The 18,080-nt window shown below is 41.2% G+C and overlaps 1 protein-coding gene across 10 annotated transcripts in view; it reads right to left on the bottom strand.

Annotated features, from left to right (window-relative positions):
* Positions 1-18,080, bottom strand: part of SRPK2 (SRSF protein kinase 2) — a 294,675-nt gene that overhangs the window by 49,261 nt on the left and 227,334 nt on the right. For 9 of the 10 annotated variants that reach the window (XM_074942500.1, XM_074942505.1, XM_074942506.1 and 6 more), the window contains one exon: positions 15,296-15,775. In XM_074942500.1, coding sequence (XP_074798601.1) covers positions 15,296-15,775 — 480 coding nt within the window. The remainder of the gene's footprint in view (positions 1-15,295; positions 15,776-18,080) is intronic. The other variant, XM_074942508.1, reaches the window with a different exon arrangement.

The raw sequence follows: 18,080 nt of genomic DNA, 5'->3' as shown, positions 1-18,080 counted from the left end.
CACAGGTAAATCCAAAACATGGAGACCTTGAGGAAGGGTTGGAAGCTGGGAGGAACATGGGCAATCACAACAAGGACAAAGGAGAAACAAGAAGGAATATAGAGGGGAAATCTACTGACCATGTTATATGTTTGTATACTAATGCTACAAGTATGGGGAATTAACAGGAAGAACTAGAAATAGTAGTGAATAATCACAGTTATGACATAATTGGCATCACAGAACTTGGTGGGATAATTCACTACTGGAATATTGGCATAGAAGGGTAGAGCTTGTTCAGGAATGTCAGGCAGGGAAAAAAGAGAGGTGTTTCCTTGTATTTGAAAGATGCATACAGTTGCACTGAGGTTGCAACAGAAGTGGAAGGCAGACCCATTGAAAGTCTTTGGGTAAGGATAAAAGGGATATAAAAAACCCAGTGTGATGTCATGAGAGGTGTCTATTATAGATCACTTAATAAGCAAGAAGAGGTGAATGGGGCTTTTTCAAAACAACTAACAAAATAATCCAAAACACAGGACTTGTTGGTGATGGGTGGACTTCAACTAGCCAGACATCTGTTGGGAATATAATACAGCAGGGTACAGATTACCCAACAAGTTCTCGGGTACAGACAATATAATACAGTCAACTTTTTATTTCCGAACACGGAGAAAGCGATGAGGGTAGAGGCTATTCCAGATGTGATGCTGTCAAAAAAGGGAGGAACTGGTTGAGTATTTGAAGGAAGAAGGCCACTTATATGAAAGTGATCGTGAAATGATAAGAGTTCACAATCCTAAGGAATGGTAAAATGGAAAACATCAGAATAAAGACAACGGACTTCAAGAAGGCAGACTTCAGCAAACTAAGAGAATTGGTAGGTAAGATCCCTAAGGGAAAAAGGAGTTCAGGAGAATTGGCAGTATTTTAGAGAGACATTATTAAGGGCACAAAAGCAAACAAACACAATGCATAGGAAAGCTAGGAAGAGACCCCCTGGCTTAACCAGGATATCCTGAACGACCTGACACTCAAAATAGAGTCCTATAAAAAGTGGAAAAAGTGAAGGATGAATATAAAAAAACAGCACAAGCATGTAGGGACAAAAGGAGAACGGTGAAGACAAAAAATGAAATTAAACTAGCTAGGGACACAAAGGATACCATCAAAACATTTACAAATACTTTAGAAGCAAGAGAAAGACTGACAGGGTAGGCCCATTACTCAACCAGGAGAGAGAGACAACAACAGAAAACTCAGCAATGGCTGAAGTGTTATATGCCTTTTTTGTTTCACCAAAAAAGGTTAGCTGTGATTGGAAAATATACATAGTGAAAATCGGTGTAAATGGGGAAGGATCTGAGGCTAAAATAGGAAAAGAACAAGTTATGAATTACTTAGACATGTTAGATGTCTTCAAGCCGGTAGGGACTGATGAAATACATCCTAGAATATTTAAGGAACTGACTGAAGAGATCTGTGAGCTAGCCATTAGCGATTATCTTTGAGAACTTGTAGAGGATGGGACAGATCAAAGGGCAAACACAGTACCTAGCTATAAAAAGGGGAATAGGGACAACCCAGGGAATTTTAGACCACTTAGCTTAACTTCTATACCCGGAAAGATAATGGAGAAAATAATCAATTTGTAACACCTAAAAGACAATAAGGAGATAAGTGACAACATGGATTTGTCAAGGACAAATCATGTCAAATGAACCTAATATCCTTCTCTGAAAGGGTAACAAGCCTTGTGGATGGGGGTAAGCAGTAGATACAATGCATCTCAATTTTAATAAGGTTTGTGACACTATCACATGACCTCATAAACTAACTAGAGAAATATAGCCTAGAAGAAGCTACTATAAGGTAGGTGCACAACTGGCTGGAAAAGCATACCAGGAGATTAGTTACCAGTGGTTCGCAATCAAGCTGGAAGGGCATATCAAGGGGGGTCCTGCAGGGATATATCCTGGGTCAGGTTCTACTCAATATCTTCATAAATGATGCATAGAGTACACTTATAAAGTTTGTGGATGATACCCAACTGGGAGGGGCTGGAAGCATTTTGGAGGACGTAATTAGAATTCAGAATGATCTTGACAAATTTGAGAAATGGTCTGGAATAAACAGGATGAAATTCAATAAGGACAAATGCAAATTATTATACTTAGGAAGGAACAATCAACTGCATAATTACAAAATGGGAAATGACTGCATAGGAAGGAGTACTGCAATAAAGGACCTGGAAATTATAGCTGATCACAAATTAAATATGAGTCAACAATGTAATACTGTTGCAAAAAAGGCAAACATTATTTGGGAATATATTAACAGGAGTTTTGTAAGCAAGACATCAGAAGTAAATCTTCCACTCTACTCAGCACTGATAAGGCCTCAATTGGAGTATTGTGTCCAGTTCTGGGAACCACACTTTCAGAAAGATGTGGACAAATTGGTGAAAGTCCAGAAGACAGCAATTAAAATGATTAAAGGTCAGAAAACATGACCTATGAGGAAAGACTGAAAAAATTGGGTTTGTGAAGTCTGGAGAAGAAAAGACTGGGGGAGGAGGGACGACACACATGATAACAGTCTTCAAGTATGTACAAGGTTTTTATAATGATACAGGTGATAAATTGTTCTCCTTAACCACTGAGGACAGGACAGGACAAGAAGTAATGGTCTTAAATTGCAGCAAGGGAGATTTAGGTTAGACATTAGTAGACATTAGGAAAAACTTCCTAACTGTAAGGGTGGTTAAGCACTGGAACAAATTACTTAGGGAGGTTGTGGAATCTCTGGCATTGGAGGATTTTAAGAACAGGTTAGAGAAACACCGATCAGAGATGGTCTAGCTAATACTTAGTCCTGACTCAGTACAGAGGTCTGGACTAGATAACCTATCAAGGTTCCTGCAGTTCTACATTTCTATGATTATCTAGACAATTCCTAACAGGTGTTTGACTAACCTGTTCAGTTTATTACACCTTTCATTCTGAATCCATTTTGTAGTATACAGAATGAATTAAGGCTGTCAAGCGATTAAAAAATTAATTGCGATTAATTGCACTGTTAATAACAGAATATCATTTATTTAAATATTTTTGGATATTTTCCACATTGTCAAATATATTGATTTCAATTACAACACAGAATACAAAATGTACAGTGCTCACTTTATATTTATTTTTTATTACAAATATTTGCACTGTAAAAAACAAAAAATAGTATTTTCAGTTCACCTAATACAAGCACTGTAGTGCAATATCTTTATCATGAAAGTTGAACTTACAAATGTAGAATTATGTACAAAAAATAACTGCACTAAAAAATTTAAAAATGTAAAACTTTAGTGCCTACAAATCCATTCAGTCCTATTTCTTGTTCAGCCAATTGCTCAAACAAGTTTGTTTACATTTTCAGGAGATAATGCTGCCTGCTTCTTTCTTTACAGTGTCACTTGAAAGTAAGAACAGGCTTTCACATGGCACTGTTGTAGCCGGCGTTGCAAGATATTTACGTGCCAGATGCACTAAAAATTGATATTTCTCTTCATGCTTCAAACACCATTCCAGAGGACATGCGTTCATGCTGATGACTGGTTCTGCTCGATAACAATCCAAAGTGATGCAGACCAACGCATGTTCATTTTCATTATCTGAGTCAGATGCCACCAGCAGAAGGTTAATTTTCTTTTTTGATGGTTTGGATTATGTAGTTTCTGTATCAGAGTGTTGCTCTTTTAAGACTTCTGAAAGCGTATTCCACACCTCCTCCTCCTCCTCCAATTTTGGAAGGCACTTCAGATTCTTAAACCTTGGGTCAAGTGCTATAACTAGTTTTAGAAATCTCACATTGGTACCTTCTTTGTGTTTTGTCAAATCTGCAGTAAGTGTTCTTAAAATGAACATGTGCTGGGTCATCATCCGAGACTGCTATAACATGAAATATATGGCAGAATGTGGGTAAAACAGAGCACGAGACATGTAATTCTCCCCCAAGGAGTTCAGTCACAAATTTCATGAATGCATTATTTTTTTAAAGGAGCATCATCAGCATGGAAGCATGTCCTCTGGAATGGTGGCTGAAGCATGAATGGGCATACAAATGTTTAGCATATCTGGCACATAAATACCTTGCAATACCGGCTACGAAAGCGCCATGCGAATGCCTGTTCTCACTTTTCAGGTGATACTGTAAATAAGAAGCAGGCAGCATTATCTCCTGTAAATGTAAACAAACTTGTTTGTCTTAGCGATTGGCTGAACAAGAAGTAGGACTGAGTGGACTCGTAGGCTCTAAAGTTTTACATTGTTTTGTTTTTGAGTGCAGTTATATACCAAAAAAGTTCTCCATTTATAAGTTGCACTTTCACAATAAAGAGATTGCACTACAGTACTTGTATGAGGTGAACTGAAAAAGTACTATTTCTTTTAACATTTTTACAGTGCAAATATTTGTAATCAAAAATAATATTAAGTTAGCACTGTACACTTTGTATTCTGTGTTCTAATTGAAATCAATATATTTGAAAATGTAGACAAACATCCAATAATATTTAATATATTTCAATTGGTATTCTATTGTTTAACAGTGCGATTAATCGCGATTAATTTTTTTGTATTAATTGCATGAGTTAACTGCGATTAACTGACAACCCTAGAATGAACGTATTCAAACAGAGAGAAAAGAAAGCTAAAAAGTCCACAAAATATCTAAAGATAAAGTGCTCCCAAAGGACCCATCTTCTTTCACTTTTCTAATAGATATCAGGGTAGTATTCTTCAAAAGCCCACATCAGGATACACTCATAGGCACTCATAGTATCCAGGTCACAATTTTCAAAACTACTTAATCTATGTGCCAAACCTGTGATGCCATCAAGTGGCACGATACTTAAAAGTCCAGAGAACGCCTCTTTTGTGACAAGAAGCCCCCAAATAACGAAGCCCCCAAAATCACTAGTTACTTCAGAAATCCTTGGCAGAAGCATTTAATTTTAAACTTTCAATATAAAGGCCAAAAATTCAACAGAACCTCTATCCGTCTTTCAGTTTGGTAGAAACCCTCATATTTCAAATTGGGGCTTGGATACCATAAGAAGCTTCCAATTAACCTCACTCTAAGGCACTTTCTGACAAATTAAGGCTCGAGCACTGACTGCTGTACCACACTTGAGTAATGTGCCTTTTGCTGTCTCAGTGAAAAAGCACCCAAACATGGCCAACTCATAACTTTCTGAAAAATCTTAGTTCACATCTCCGCAGTATAGGGTATACTTTGGTAGCTAAATTTTTTGACAATTTTTCATTTGCACTAAGCATGATACCTCCCAGGAATGCAGGAGCTGAGCAGAAGCTTATCATGAAATTGCTGCTCTTAGGTGCTGAGGACAGGGAGATTATATCTTCTGTGTCTTAATGCATGCCCTCCATCTCCCGGCTCCTGGACAGCGTAGAAAAAACTGCAGCCTGACTCCCAAGCAGAGGGGATAAGAATCCAATGTGTGGGTGGCGGGAGAGAGAAATGACTGGGACAAACAGGCAGTGGAGGGCAGGGGGACTGGGAGTGAACTAGTGGGAGAAGAAGGGGGAACAATGACTAGGAGCCAGATCAGATGAGGAGCTGGGGTGGGAGGAGAGGGATTAGATTTGGGCTGGCTAAGAATTGCGGAATAAGGAACCTGGGTGGAAGGACTGGAAGCAGTGGGATGGGGAGACTGAGATCGAAGGAGGAGACTGGAATTCCCAGGCAGGGTGCCTGGGAAGGAAAGTGGGATGAGGACCCTGGGGATGGAGACTGGATTCACTGGGTAGCCTTCAGGAGAGAATTAGGACTGGCTGGGCAAGGAGACTGGGACGGTGGGGTGGGGGAGAGACATGACTGGCAGAAGGACAGACTAAAGGTGATGGGTAGAAGGGTCACTGACAACCATAGAACATTCCCCTCCAGAATCTGGAATAGAATCCAAGATTCCTGAGTCATAAGAACATAAGAAGTGCCATACTGAGTCAGACCAAAGGTCTATATAGCCCAGTATCCTGTCTCTCACCATGGCCAGAGCCAGATGCTTCAGACGGAACAAACACAATAGGGCAATTTCAAATGATCTATCTCCTCCATGATGTTCTGGACCTCCCTGGGAAACCCCAAAGCGTGAAGCCATGATTCACAGCACATCACAACGGCTGCTGCCATTGACCTTGAAGATGTATCTGCTACATCAACCACTGATTGAAAAGTGGTCCTGGCAATCAACTTGCCATCCTCAATGAGAACCTGGAATTGTGATCTCTCTTAGTGCAGAAACTTGTCAATGAAGTCCAGGAATTTGGAATCGTTCAAATAATCATATTTAGCCAACAGTGATTGGTAATTAGCTATTCTGAACTAAAGGCTAGGAACATAAGAAGGGCCTTACTGGGTCAGATCAATGGTCCATCTAGCCCAGTATCCTGCCTAGTGCCAGTGGCTGGTGCCAGATTCTTCAGAGGGAATTAACAGAACAGGGCAATATATTGAGCAATCCATCCCCGGTTGTCCAATTCCAGCTTCTGGCAATCACAGGCTTACAGACAGTCTTGAGTGGTAATAGCTAATTTAGAAGCCTTTATTTTGTATGTATAGTTGTGATTATTTTTTCTCAATGTGCATACTTTGCATATAACACTGAATTTCATCTGCCATTTTGTTGCCCATGCAGTGTAGTTGTAGCCATGCCAGTCGCAGGATATTAGAGAGGCAAGGTGGGTGAGGTAATATCTTTTATTGGATCAACAATTTTTGGTGAGAGAGACAAGCTTTCGAGCCACACAGAGCTCTTCTTCAGGTCTGGGAAAGGAACTTCCAGCATCACAACAAAATGCAAGGTGGAACAGATTGTTTAGCTGCAGCATAAGTACTTAACACATATTGTACTGGACCATTCAAGGTAGAGACACCTCTGAAGTCAGAGGACAAAATGAGGATGTTAGCGGGTTACAGTTTGTTGTAATAAGCCATAAACCCAGTGTCTCTGTTCAGTCCATGATTTTTAGTGTCCAGCAGAGTAATGAATTTAACCCCCCAGGCTTATCTTTTGAAAGTGTTGTGCAGGTTTCCTTTGAAGTTGAGGACTGATAGGTCAGATATAGAGTGATTGTTTTGTGAAAAGTGTTCACTCACGGGTGATGTGGTGTTTTTGTCTTATCATTTTTCTGTGAGAGTTCATTTGGGAGCATAGTGATTGTCTGGTTTCACCCTACATAGTTGTTACTGGGGCATTTAGTGTGCTGGATGAGGTATTCCACATGTGATAGTCGTGTAGAATCGATGGAGCTTGTGTTGTGTGGGGTGTTGAACATTGTAGTGATGGAGATAATGTCTGCAGGTTTTGAATCTGTTGTTCTGGCAGGGTCTGGTGATGCTTTGAGTTGGTGTGTTCTGGTCTGTAGAGAGCTTGCTTTTGATGATGATGAGCTTGGAGAGACTAGGGGGGTGTTTTGAAGTGGGAGTGCAGGAAAGATTTCTTTCAGGATGGGGTCCCCATCGAGCATAAGTTGTAAAAGTTTGAGGATATCCAGTATAGGTTCCAGTGTGGGCGGGGGGGTAGGTGACAACTATGGGTGTTTTATTTCTGTATTGAAGTAGATTCTCTCAGGGTATTTGGGTGGCCTGATCCATGACGTGATCTACTGCTCTGATGCGGTGTCCTTGTTTGGAGAAAGCAGTGATAAGGTGTGTATCTCAGATTTTCTCCTTGGAGCATATTGTGGCATCTAAGTGCCTGGCCGTAGGTAACAGATTTCTTGGTATGTTTGGCATGGTTACTGGAACTATGAGGCTAGGTGTGGTGATCCGTGGGTTTCTTGTATATGGTTGTTTGTAGGGTTCCAGTTGCTGAAACTGACTGTGGTTTCCAGCAAATTGATGCTAGTGTGGGAGAGAGTTTAATTGATGGACGGTGATTGCTGAAATTGTAGTGGAAATCTATGAGGGAGTTTACCTGTCTGTCCAGGTAAATATCATTGATGTATATGATCTCAGGTATATGATTTGTTTTGTGGTGCATGTGTCCACAAACTGTTCTTCAATGTAGCCCAAAGAGAGGTTGACATATTGGCATGCTATGGTTGTTCCCATGGTTTGGACAAAGTGCTGTTGAATGTGAAATTGTTATGGGTGAGGATGAAATGGATGAGTTTGACGATGCGTTTGGGGTGGATAGCTGAGGGCTGCCTGTGGTCTTGTAAACATTTGAGGCAGGCAGCTATGCTGTCATTGTTTTCTTTTGTTGCCCAGTCAGCCATTTTTGTGAGATCTCCTTGCATTCAGCTTTGGATTTAACTATCTTGATTTGGATTTAACTGTAGGTATTTGCTTGGTAAGGCATAGGTATAAGTTAAAACAGTACAGCAATGAGCCTATAGGCCTCAGGCCTGTAATACAATGGTTTAAATAAACAAGGCAGAAGACCCAAAAGCCTTGGCATATGCAGCTAACCACAAGTAGCAATAGATCATAAAACAGAATACTGTAATCACTAAACTGATGACAGGTAACCAAAAGATGCTAGCTTGGGATATTTTAAGTTATGATCATCTGCAAATGTCTGACCACAAGACTGCCATGGTAACTCACTGATGTATATTCTAATAAGCTTGAAATAAAAGGCCTGGTAACCTATGGGAGAAGTTTCAGAGTAACAACCGTGTTAGTCTGTATTCGCAAAAAGAAAAGGAGTACTTGTGGCACCTTAGAGACTAACCAATTTATTTGAGCATAAGCTTTCGTGAGCTACAGCTCACTTCATCGGATGCATACTGTGGAAAATACAGAAGGTGTTTTTATACACACAAACCATGAAAAAATGGGTGTTTATCACTACAAAAGGTTTTCTCTCCCCCCCCCACTCTCCTGCTGGTAATAGCTTATCTAAAGTGATCACTCTCCTTACAATGTGTATGATAATCAAGGTGGACCATTTCCAGCACAAATCCAGGTTTTCTCTCCCCCCCCCCCCCAACCTACTCTCCTGTTGGTAATAGCTTATCTAAAGTGATCACTCTCCTTACAATGTGTATGATAATCAAGATGGGCCATTTCCAGCACAAATCCAGGGTTTAACAAGAACGTCTGAGGAACAGTGGGGGGAATAATAAACAAGGGGAAATAGGTTACTTTTTATAATGACTCAACCATTCCCAGTCTCTATTCAAGCCTAAGTTAATTGTATCCAATTTGCACATTAATTCCAATTCAGCAGTCTCTCGTTGGAGTCTGTTTTCGAAGTTTTTTTGTTGAAGGATAGTCACTTTGAGATCAGAAATCGAGTGACCAGAGAGATTGAAGTGTTCTCCGACTGGTTTATGAATGTTATAATTCTTGACATCTGATTTGTGTCCATTTATTCTTTTACGTAGAGACTGTCCAGTTTGACCAATGTACATGGCAGAGGGGCATTGCTGGCACATGATGGCATATATCACATTGGTGGATGTGCAGGTGAACGAGCCTCTGATAGTGTGGCTGATGTTATTAGGCCCTGTGATGGTGTCCCCTGAATAGATATGTGGGCACAGTTGGCAACGGAAAACCTGGATTTGTGCTGGAAATGGCCCACCTTGATTATCATACACATTGTAAGGAGAGTGATCACTTTAGATAAGCTATTACCAGCAGGAGAGTGGGGGGGGGGAGAGAAAACCTTTTGTAGTGATAAACACCCAATTTTTCATGGTTTGTGTGTATAAAAACATCTTCTGCATTTTCCACAGTATACATCCGATGAAGTGAGCTGTAGCTCACGAAAGCTTATGCTCAGATAAATTGGTTAGTCTCTAAGGTGCCACAAGTACTCCTTTTCTATGGGAGAAGGGCACCCCAACATTAATTGGGTGAGGAAATACAAACAAGGAAAAGGGGAGAAATCCCTACTGAATTATGCATAGTGGTGTTAGTGCAACATATTATAAAAGTTGTATCCTCGCCTGCAAGAGATTTGGGAGATGGCAGTATGACAACCACTGGTGATGGTGATCGGAAGATAATGACTAAAATTTCAGGCTGTTCTGCAAGGGATGGATCTATTGATGGTTCCACTGGAGGGAAACCATGACTGGACGATGGAATGGGGGACAGACACTTGCCATAAGTTGCATCTCCTGGTAGTCAGGTTGCCTACATTCTAACTGCACAAAACCGAACACCCTTGCCCTGCCTGTTCCCAAAGGCCACGCCCCTGCTCCACCCCTTCTCTGAGGCCCCACTCCATCCCCTCACTCGCCACCACCCTCCCTTAATAGCTCATTTTCACTGGGCTGGGGCAGTGGGTTGGGGTGCAGGAGAGGGTGAGGGCTTTGTCTGGGGGTGTGGACTCTGGGTTGGGGCCAGGGATGAGAGGTTTGGTGTGCAGGTGGGGGATGGGGAGTAGGGCTAAGGGGTTCAGTGTGCAGGAGGGGACTCCAGTCTAAGGCAGAAGATTGGGGTGTGGGAGGGGCTCTGGGCTGCAGCCAGGGATGAGGGCTTTGAGGTAGAGGAGGCGGCTCTGGGCAGTTTGGAGGGGTTTGGGGTGTGGGAGGGGGTTCCAAGCTGGGGTAGAGGTTGGGGTGCAGAAGGAGGTTCAGGTGCAGGAGGGAGCTCAGGGCAGGGGGTTGGGGTGCAGGAGGGGGTGAAGGGTGTGGGCTCTTAGCGGCGCTCACCTCAGGCGGTCAGCCGCAAGCAGCAACATGTCCCTTGGCTCCTAGGCAGAGGTGCAGCCAGGCGTTTCTGCATGCTGCCTTGGCATGCAGGCGCCAGCCTCTCAGCTCCCATTGTCCGCGGTTCCCAGCCAATGGGAGCTGCAGAGTCAGGGCAGCGCACAGAGCCCCCGTGGCCGTTCCTCTGCCTAGAAGCCAAGGGACATGTCGCCACTTCCATGGAGCCACACAGAGCCAGGTAGGGAGCCTGCAAGTCCTGCCAACCAGACTTTTAGAGGCCCGCCACCAAGGTCCCTTATTGACTGGGCGTTCCGGTCAAAAAATGGACACCTGGCAACCCTATCTGGTGGCATTAGGCCCTTCCTTCATGAGGAAAAGCCCTGACAGTGATAGACATTGGGGATCAGGGAGATAAAAATATCATCAGGTGTAGCCTAAGTCTCTGCTCTCCCTGGTCCTGTACCCCTCTCCCCACAATCTGACAGAGCCACAGCAGTTATAGTTTGCACCACAGTCAGAAGAGGCAGAGCCTATACTGTAGGTGGTTGAGGGTCCCTGTGGGTGCTTTTTGTCAGTGCTGCGGTTCCCAATGTTTAGGCTTAGTTGGAACCATAGGTATCATTGCCACAAGAACATGGTCTGATACCGATGTGTTATGTAAAGCCTCCGCTCAAATGCGATTGTAAGATCTGTAACTTGCATCATTAAGTTCTGCAACCTTGTTGCAGACTTTGTAACTTCAGTTACTGTTAGCACAGCCTTTTAAGCTTTGTAAATTTTGCAAACTCTGTAACCTTTTCAAGTTACCACTTGTATGAACTGCCAAGCTTTGTAATACCCCATCGCGCAATCAAAGAGTGTGTGAACAAGGGAGTGTGTGTGTGGAAGATAAGGGAGCGTGAGGGGGACTGGGCAGAGAGGAACTGCAAGGAGAAAAGAGCCCAGAGCCAGGTGTGTCTGATATAATCTGCCCTGAGAAGGTAATCACGGAGTGCTGTAAAGAAAAGATGCATGAAAGGAACAGGGACTGGGAACGTTTCTCGGTGACGGTCACAGAGCAAAAACTCAGTGTACGTGACAGGAGCGCCCACTTCCAAAATAAAAAGGAAGCAGCCACACACACAAGCAGCTGCTCCTTGACCTGCTCACCAGCCCAGATCCGTGACCGCAGGCGGACACACCAGATCTACCACGCTTCGGCTTCTTGGTTTCCCATGCTGTCTCGGGTAACCCTCCGCCTGTGTAAGTGTGTGGGTACATGGGGGTATGAATGCGGTGTATAAATAAGCTCCTTCTCTTTTCTGTCTGACTTAACAGCAGCATCGTAATAAAACTAATACAAGTGTGACCCTGGGTTGGTTTTTAGGGGAACAGAGGTAACACAATGGAGCCCTGGATTTTTGGGCATTCTTGTCATGACCCTCAGACTTAGGACATTCTAACTCCTTATGGACTGAGAAGGAAGATTGTTCAACATAGGCAGAGTTGCAGCCAACTTCTTTGAAGTGGAATTAGAGGAGAATTTGCGCACGTATTTATGAAAGCACTCTCTGCCTTCCTGGCAAGACCCCAATGCAATCCCTTGCTCCTAAGTAGGACCTTGTGGTAGAAAGTGCACTCGGGGGGGGGGGGGAGGGGGAGAATCTCCCAGCCTGGGTCTGACTGCAGACTCATGGCTTTCTATGTTAGGTTCTCCTTGAGGTGAAGTTCCTGCCCCTCACAGGTACAACTGAAGAAAGAGCAGCAGACACTGCACCATGCTGTGATGTGAGCTTCCCCAAGGCAGTACAGACAAGTACAGACATGGTCATCACTGACCGTGAAGGAGAATGGACAAGAAACACAGATTTTGGAGCCTGGAATCCTGGGCATAGTCCAGTACTCATAAAAAGATACGTGCCTGGGGAGGGGGCAGAGGGGGAAAGGAGAGGGCAGGGTTTTCCGCAGAATGGGGAATCTAACTATAAAACTTAGCTAAAACTACAGAGTAAAATTTGAAACTATTTACTATATATATAGACACACACACCCCCTTACAGATCAAAGAATAAAACAAGGCAAAGCTCTGGACACTGGAAGTTCTGAATCAAGCCATATGGCAATAAGAAGAAACTGGAGAGGCGGTCAGTCCTCTCTTCCCTTTATAACCTCAGTTGGAGCCACAAGGAGAGCGAGGGCTTATGCACGGACCAACAGACATTGCTTTCAAGAATTCTCTCAGGCACGTGGAGCACAGTGCAATACACGTAGGGACCAGCACTCAAAGAATTTCTGCTTTTCCAGTTTACTTTTTTTAAAACATAAGAAATTACACACACACACACACACACAACACTACATTAAAAGAATGTTAAGGTTAAGAGGCTGCTAAGGTATTAGTGTCATGTTAAGGTACTAGTTCCCTGGTGCAGTTTATGTTAAACTAGGTAAGATGGGGGTGCTTATTAATTAAGGCCCTGGACTTTTTTCTAGGTTTTGCTTAGTTTTCTTTTAAGCTTCTTATAGACCTTTGAATTAATTTATTAAAGTGAGGTTCTGTGTCAGTTACCTTACTTAAATATTGAATTAATATATCTACAGTACTGTAGTCTCTTAATCCACTAATTTTAAAATTGAGTACCTATGCCTGGGATGATGCTCGTGCAAACCTAACGCTCATGCCCAATGAACTTTCATATTTCCCCCTATCTGGTTACAGATTTCTCCTCTTACCATCTCTCCCACTGTTTTATTAGGATTGAAATTACCAACAGATTTACCATTAGGTAACTGACACAGATCAAAACACCCACAGGTAAAATCCTGGAGTCTTTGAAGTCTGTGGCAAAACTTCCAATGAATGGAATGGGGCAAGGATTTGACCTGAAGTCTTCCTCCTATGCACCTTCTATACAAGGGGTCTGCAGAGACTTTCTGGTTTTGGGTCTGGATTAGAAGCCAAGAAAAGTCTCTCCTTTGCTTTTAATTTCCTGCAACCTTATCTAAAATGTTTTGCTGTTATAGTCGCTGAATTATAAAATTGTGCCTCATCTTTTTGTAAAAAAATTTTGTCATCTTCTTCACTGCAAAGGATGTCAAGGAGATTCCCAAACCTGAGCCATTCTTTTTAGGTAACACATCTGAGGAACTGTCCCAGAACTCTCCCATTAAGAGTAGGTTTCAGAACAAATGGATAGATTAAACAGAAATAACTCACCAGGATCAGATGGTATTCACCAAGAGTTCTGAAGGAACTCAAATATGAAATTGCAGAACTACTAACTTCAGTATGTAACCTATTAATTACACCAACCTCTGTTCCAGATGACTGGAGGATACCTAATGTAACGCTGATATCTATAAAAAAGGTTTCAAAAGTGATACTGGCAATTACAGGTGCACCTTCAGTACCAGGCAAAAAACCTATAGTAAAGAACAAATTATCAATCACATAAACAAACACAATATGTTGGGGAAGAGTCAAACAGCTTTTGTAAAGGGAAATCATGCCTCGCCAATCTATTACCATTCTCTGAGTCAACAAGCATGCGGACAAAGATGATCCAGTGAATACAGTGTACTTGGAGTTTCAGAAAGTCTTTGGCAAGGTCCCACACCAAAGGCTCTTACACAAATTAACCAGTCATGGGATAAGAGGGAAGGTGCTTTCATGGATTCATAACTGGTTAAAAGTTAGGAAACAAAACGTAAGAATAAATGGTCAGTTTTCACAATGGAAAGAGGTAAATAGTGGGGTTCCCCAGAGAGGTATACTGGAGCCAGTGCTGTTCAACGTTTTTATAAATGACCGGGAAAAAGGTGTGTAAACAGTAAGGTGGCAACATTTGCAAACAATATTAATTACTCAAGACAGTAAGGTCCAAAGCTGACTGTGAAGAATTACAAAGCGATCTCAAAAAATGGGGTGACTAGGCAACAAACTAGCAGACAAAATTCAATGTTGATAAATGCAAAGAAATACACAATTGAAAAAATAATCCCAACTATACATACAAAATGCTGGGGGTCTAAATTAGCTGCTACCACTCAAGAAAGAGATCTTGGAATCATCACTGATAGTTCTCTGAAAACATCTGCTCAGTGTGCTGCAGCAGTCAAAAAAGCTAACAGAATCATAGAATCTGGAAGGGACCTTGAGATTCCCCTTAGTCCAGTCCTCTGCACTCATGGCAGGACTAGTATTATCTAGACTATCCTTAACAGGTGTTTGTTTAGCCTGCTCTTAAAAATCTCCAATAACAGAGATTCCACTATCTCCCTAGGCAATTTATTCCAGTGCTTAAAATGAAGAGAATTTCCTATTCTGGTTTCTGACATTAAGACATAACTGACAACTTAAACCAGCCAAATGGATGAAATATTAAATTTAAAATAATTATAATTGAGATTTACTATTAACATAATATACGGTTAATTTACTATTAACATAATATACATAATAATATAAGCAAAATATTCTAGTTTAAACTAATTTCATCAGTATCCAAATAAAAAGCAAGCTCTCAATGCACACGTCACTGAATAGAGTTATGGCACACATACAACATTTAAATCCATCAATCCATTCCAAAGTACGATTTCATCTACAATTCTGAGATACACAAAAGCATTTACAAGAGGAGGCAAGTACTTACTTTTTGGCAAGTCTCCAGTACTAGACGCTGAAACTGTTCTGCTCCTATCCTGAGATGGGCTGCTCTCATCTCTTTCCGTTACAGATGATCCCTCAGAAACAGCTGAACCACAAGCTACAGATTCTAAAGCTCCAGAGAACATTGAAGCTGAAAATTCAGAGAACTGTGACTCAGGAATTTTATGACGTCCATTTGGCAATTCACCATTAAATTGTTCATAGGAGCTACTATAAGAATAATCACTTTTTGCATTTGGCTCATTGAAGTTATACTCCTCAGGGTTTGGGCAGTCTTCCTCATCCTCATCTTCATCTTCAATCTGTTGTTCCAGTAAGAATGGGCCATTTACAATATGGCCATTTGTTTTGGGGGATTCTATCCACGTAGGGTCTGTGTTAACAAGTTCCTGTTCAACATCATCATCTTTCTCAGTGTTTTCTTTTTCTGTGTCTTCTTTTTCCTCCTGATCTTCTGCTTCACCTTAAGAATGTAATGAACAACGTATTAGATAGTACATCAATATACCTTTTTGAAATTTTCATGATCTTTAACTCCTCAATAACTACTAGACTTCAGTGTAAAGAAACACCTGAATACACAAATATTTTCAACTTTAACTTGAAGTCTTTATTTCATTTATTAGGCATCTCATTTCACTTTTTATTTGGAAATGCTTGTGTTTTACAACTTTGATTATTTTCCAATTTCATCTTTATGTTTTAAAAAAAATATTTTTCAGCAAAGCTAACAAGTGATTATTATTATTCACAATTTGTATTATGGTAATGCCCAAAGGTCACATTATGCTAGATGCGGCACTAACACTCAGGAGAGATGGTCCACCTCCAAAGAGCTCACCGTCTGCAGCCCTGATCCTGCAGGCTGTTACTTATGTGTGGACAGCTGTACCTGTGTGGAGCCCCAGTAAATTCAAAGGGGCTCTGCATGGGCATAATTAGAGCCCTACCATATTCACAGTTCATGTTGGTCAATTTCATGGTCATAGGATTTTAAAAATCATAAATTTTGAGTCAGGACCCCCATTTTGACAAACGCTGGTCTCCCCCGTGAAATCTGTATAGTAGAGGGTAAAAGCACACAAAAGACCAGATTTCACGGGGGGAGACCAGATTTCACGCTCCGTGACGCATTTTTCATGGCTGTGAATTTGATAGGACCCTAGGCATAATGGTCTGCATGCTCAGGACAGCTTGCAGGATCAGAGTCTACACTGAAACAAAACACATGTGGACATACCAAACAGCAAGAGAGAATGAAAGAGGAAGGACAAGGATAATTGTAAATATGATCATAAAGTTACATAGTTATGTGTACAACTTAGTGGCTCCAAATCTCTATTTGTTAATATAAACAAATGAAGCATCATATAAAGAGCAGCACAAATGTGTCTCAGGAAGGGATCTGAGTAAGAGGGCAATGGCCTTACTGATTAGTTCAAGAGGAACATTATATGGCAGTAGGGTAAGAGAAAGCACTAGTAAAGCTGAGGGAGAAGAGGCCAAATAGGCATTCAAGGCTAGCATCACTGTCAGAATGGAGGGAGTGGTGGCAATGAGTTAAGAGTGGATAAGCAGGGAAGGGCACAGTTATGAAGGCCCTTGAAGGTAAGAACAAGAACCCTGAATTTGATACAGTGGCAAACAGGGAGCCAGTAGAGGGACTCAAAGAAATGCAAGATATTGCCAGAGTAAGGGACAAGAAAGGTGATCCTAGAAGCAACATTTTATCTGGAATGGAGAAGGGCAATGTGAAGATTGGGGAGACCAGAGAGAAGTTGGTTACAGGAGTGGTTTTCAACCTTTTTTCATTTGCGGACCCCTAAGAAATTTCAAATGTAGGTGGGGACCCTTTTAGAAATCTTAAACAAAGTCTGCGAACCCCCATGGGTCCACGGACAGCAGGTTGAAAACCACTGGGTTACAGGTTTCAGAGTAACAGCCGTGTTAGTCTGTATTCGCAAAAAGAAAAGGAGTACTTGTGGCACCTTAGAGACTAACCAATCAAGTAATCAAGACATAATGAGGGCCTGAAAGAGAGTGTTTAGCAACATGGGAAGAAAGACAAAAGGCATATCTTAGAAATGTTATGGAAGAAGCAGCAGGATTTGCAGATAATTATAATATTAATAAATTACTTAGATGTGCACAGAAAGGGAGAGGTGGAATCAGAGATGACTCTATAGCTACATTAATTTTATGTAATAAAGATGCAACTTGTTGTTCTGTTACTTCCTCAGGATACTTAGTTATGTCAGCACTTGTAGTAATAATAGATTTTCAGGACCTAAGTAAAATGATTTATATTTAATTAAAGTCTCTTTAATTAAGATTGTTTTTACCTCATCGCCATTTGATCAGAGAAAACTAGGACTGTCAAACGATTAAAAAAATTAATTGCGATTTATCATGCAGTTAAACAATAATACAAAATCATTTATTTAAATATTTTTGGATGTTTTCTACATTTTCAAATATATTGATTTCAATTATAACACAGAATACAAAGTGTACAGTGCTCACTTTATATTATTTTTATTACAAATATTTGCACTGTAAAAAACAAAATAGTATTTTTCAATTCACCTAATACAAGTACTGTAGTGCAATATCTTTGTCCTGAAAATTGAACTTACAAATGTAGAATTATTTACAGAAAATAACTGTATTCAAAAATAAAACCATGTAAAACTTTAGAGCCTACAAGTCCAATCAGTCCTACTTCTTGTCCAGCCAATTGCTCAGACTAACAAGTTTGTTTACATTTG

Source organism: Natator depressus, chromosome 1, assembly GCF_965152275.1.
Source record: "Natator depressus isolate rNatDep1 chromosome 1, rNatDep2.hap1, whole genome shotgun sequence".
Taxonomy (NCBI): Eukaryota; Metazoa; Chordata; order Testudines; family Cheloniidae; genus Natator; species Natator depressus.
Note: the sequence above shows the minus strand (reverse complement) of the source record. Positions and strands in the feature narration are given on the sequence as shown.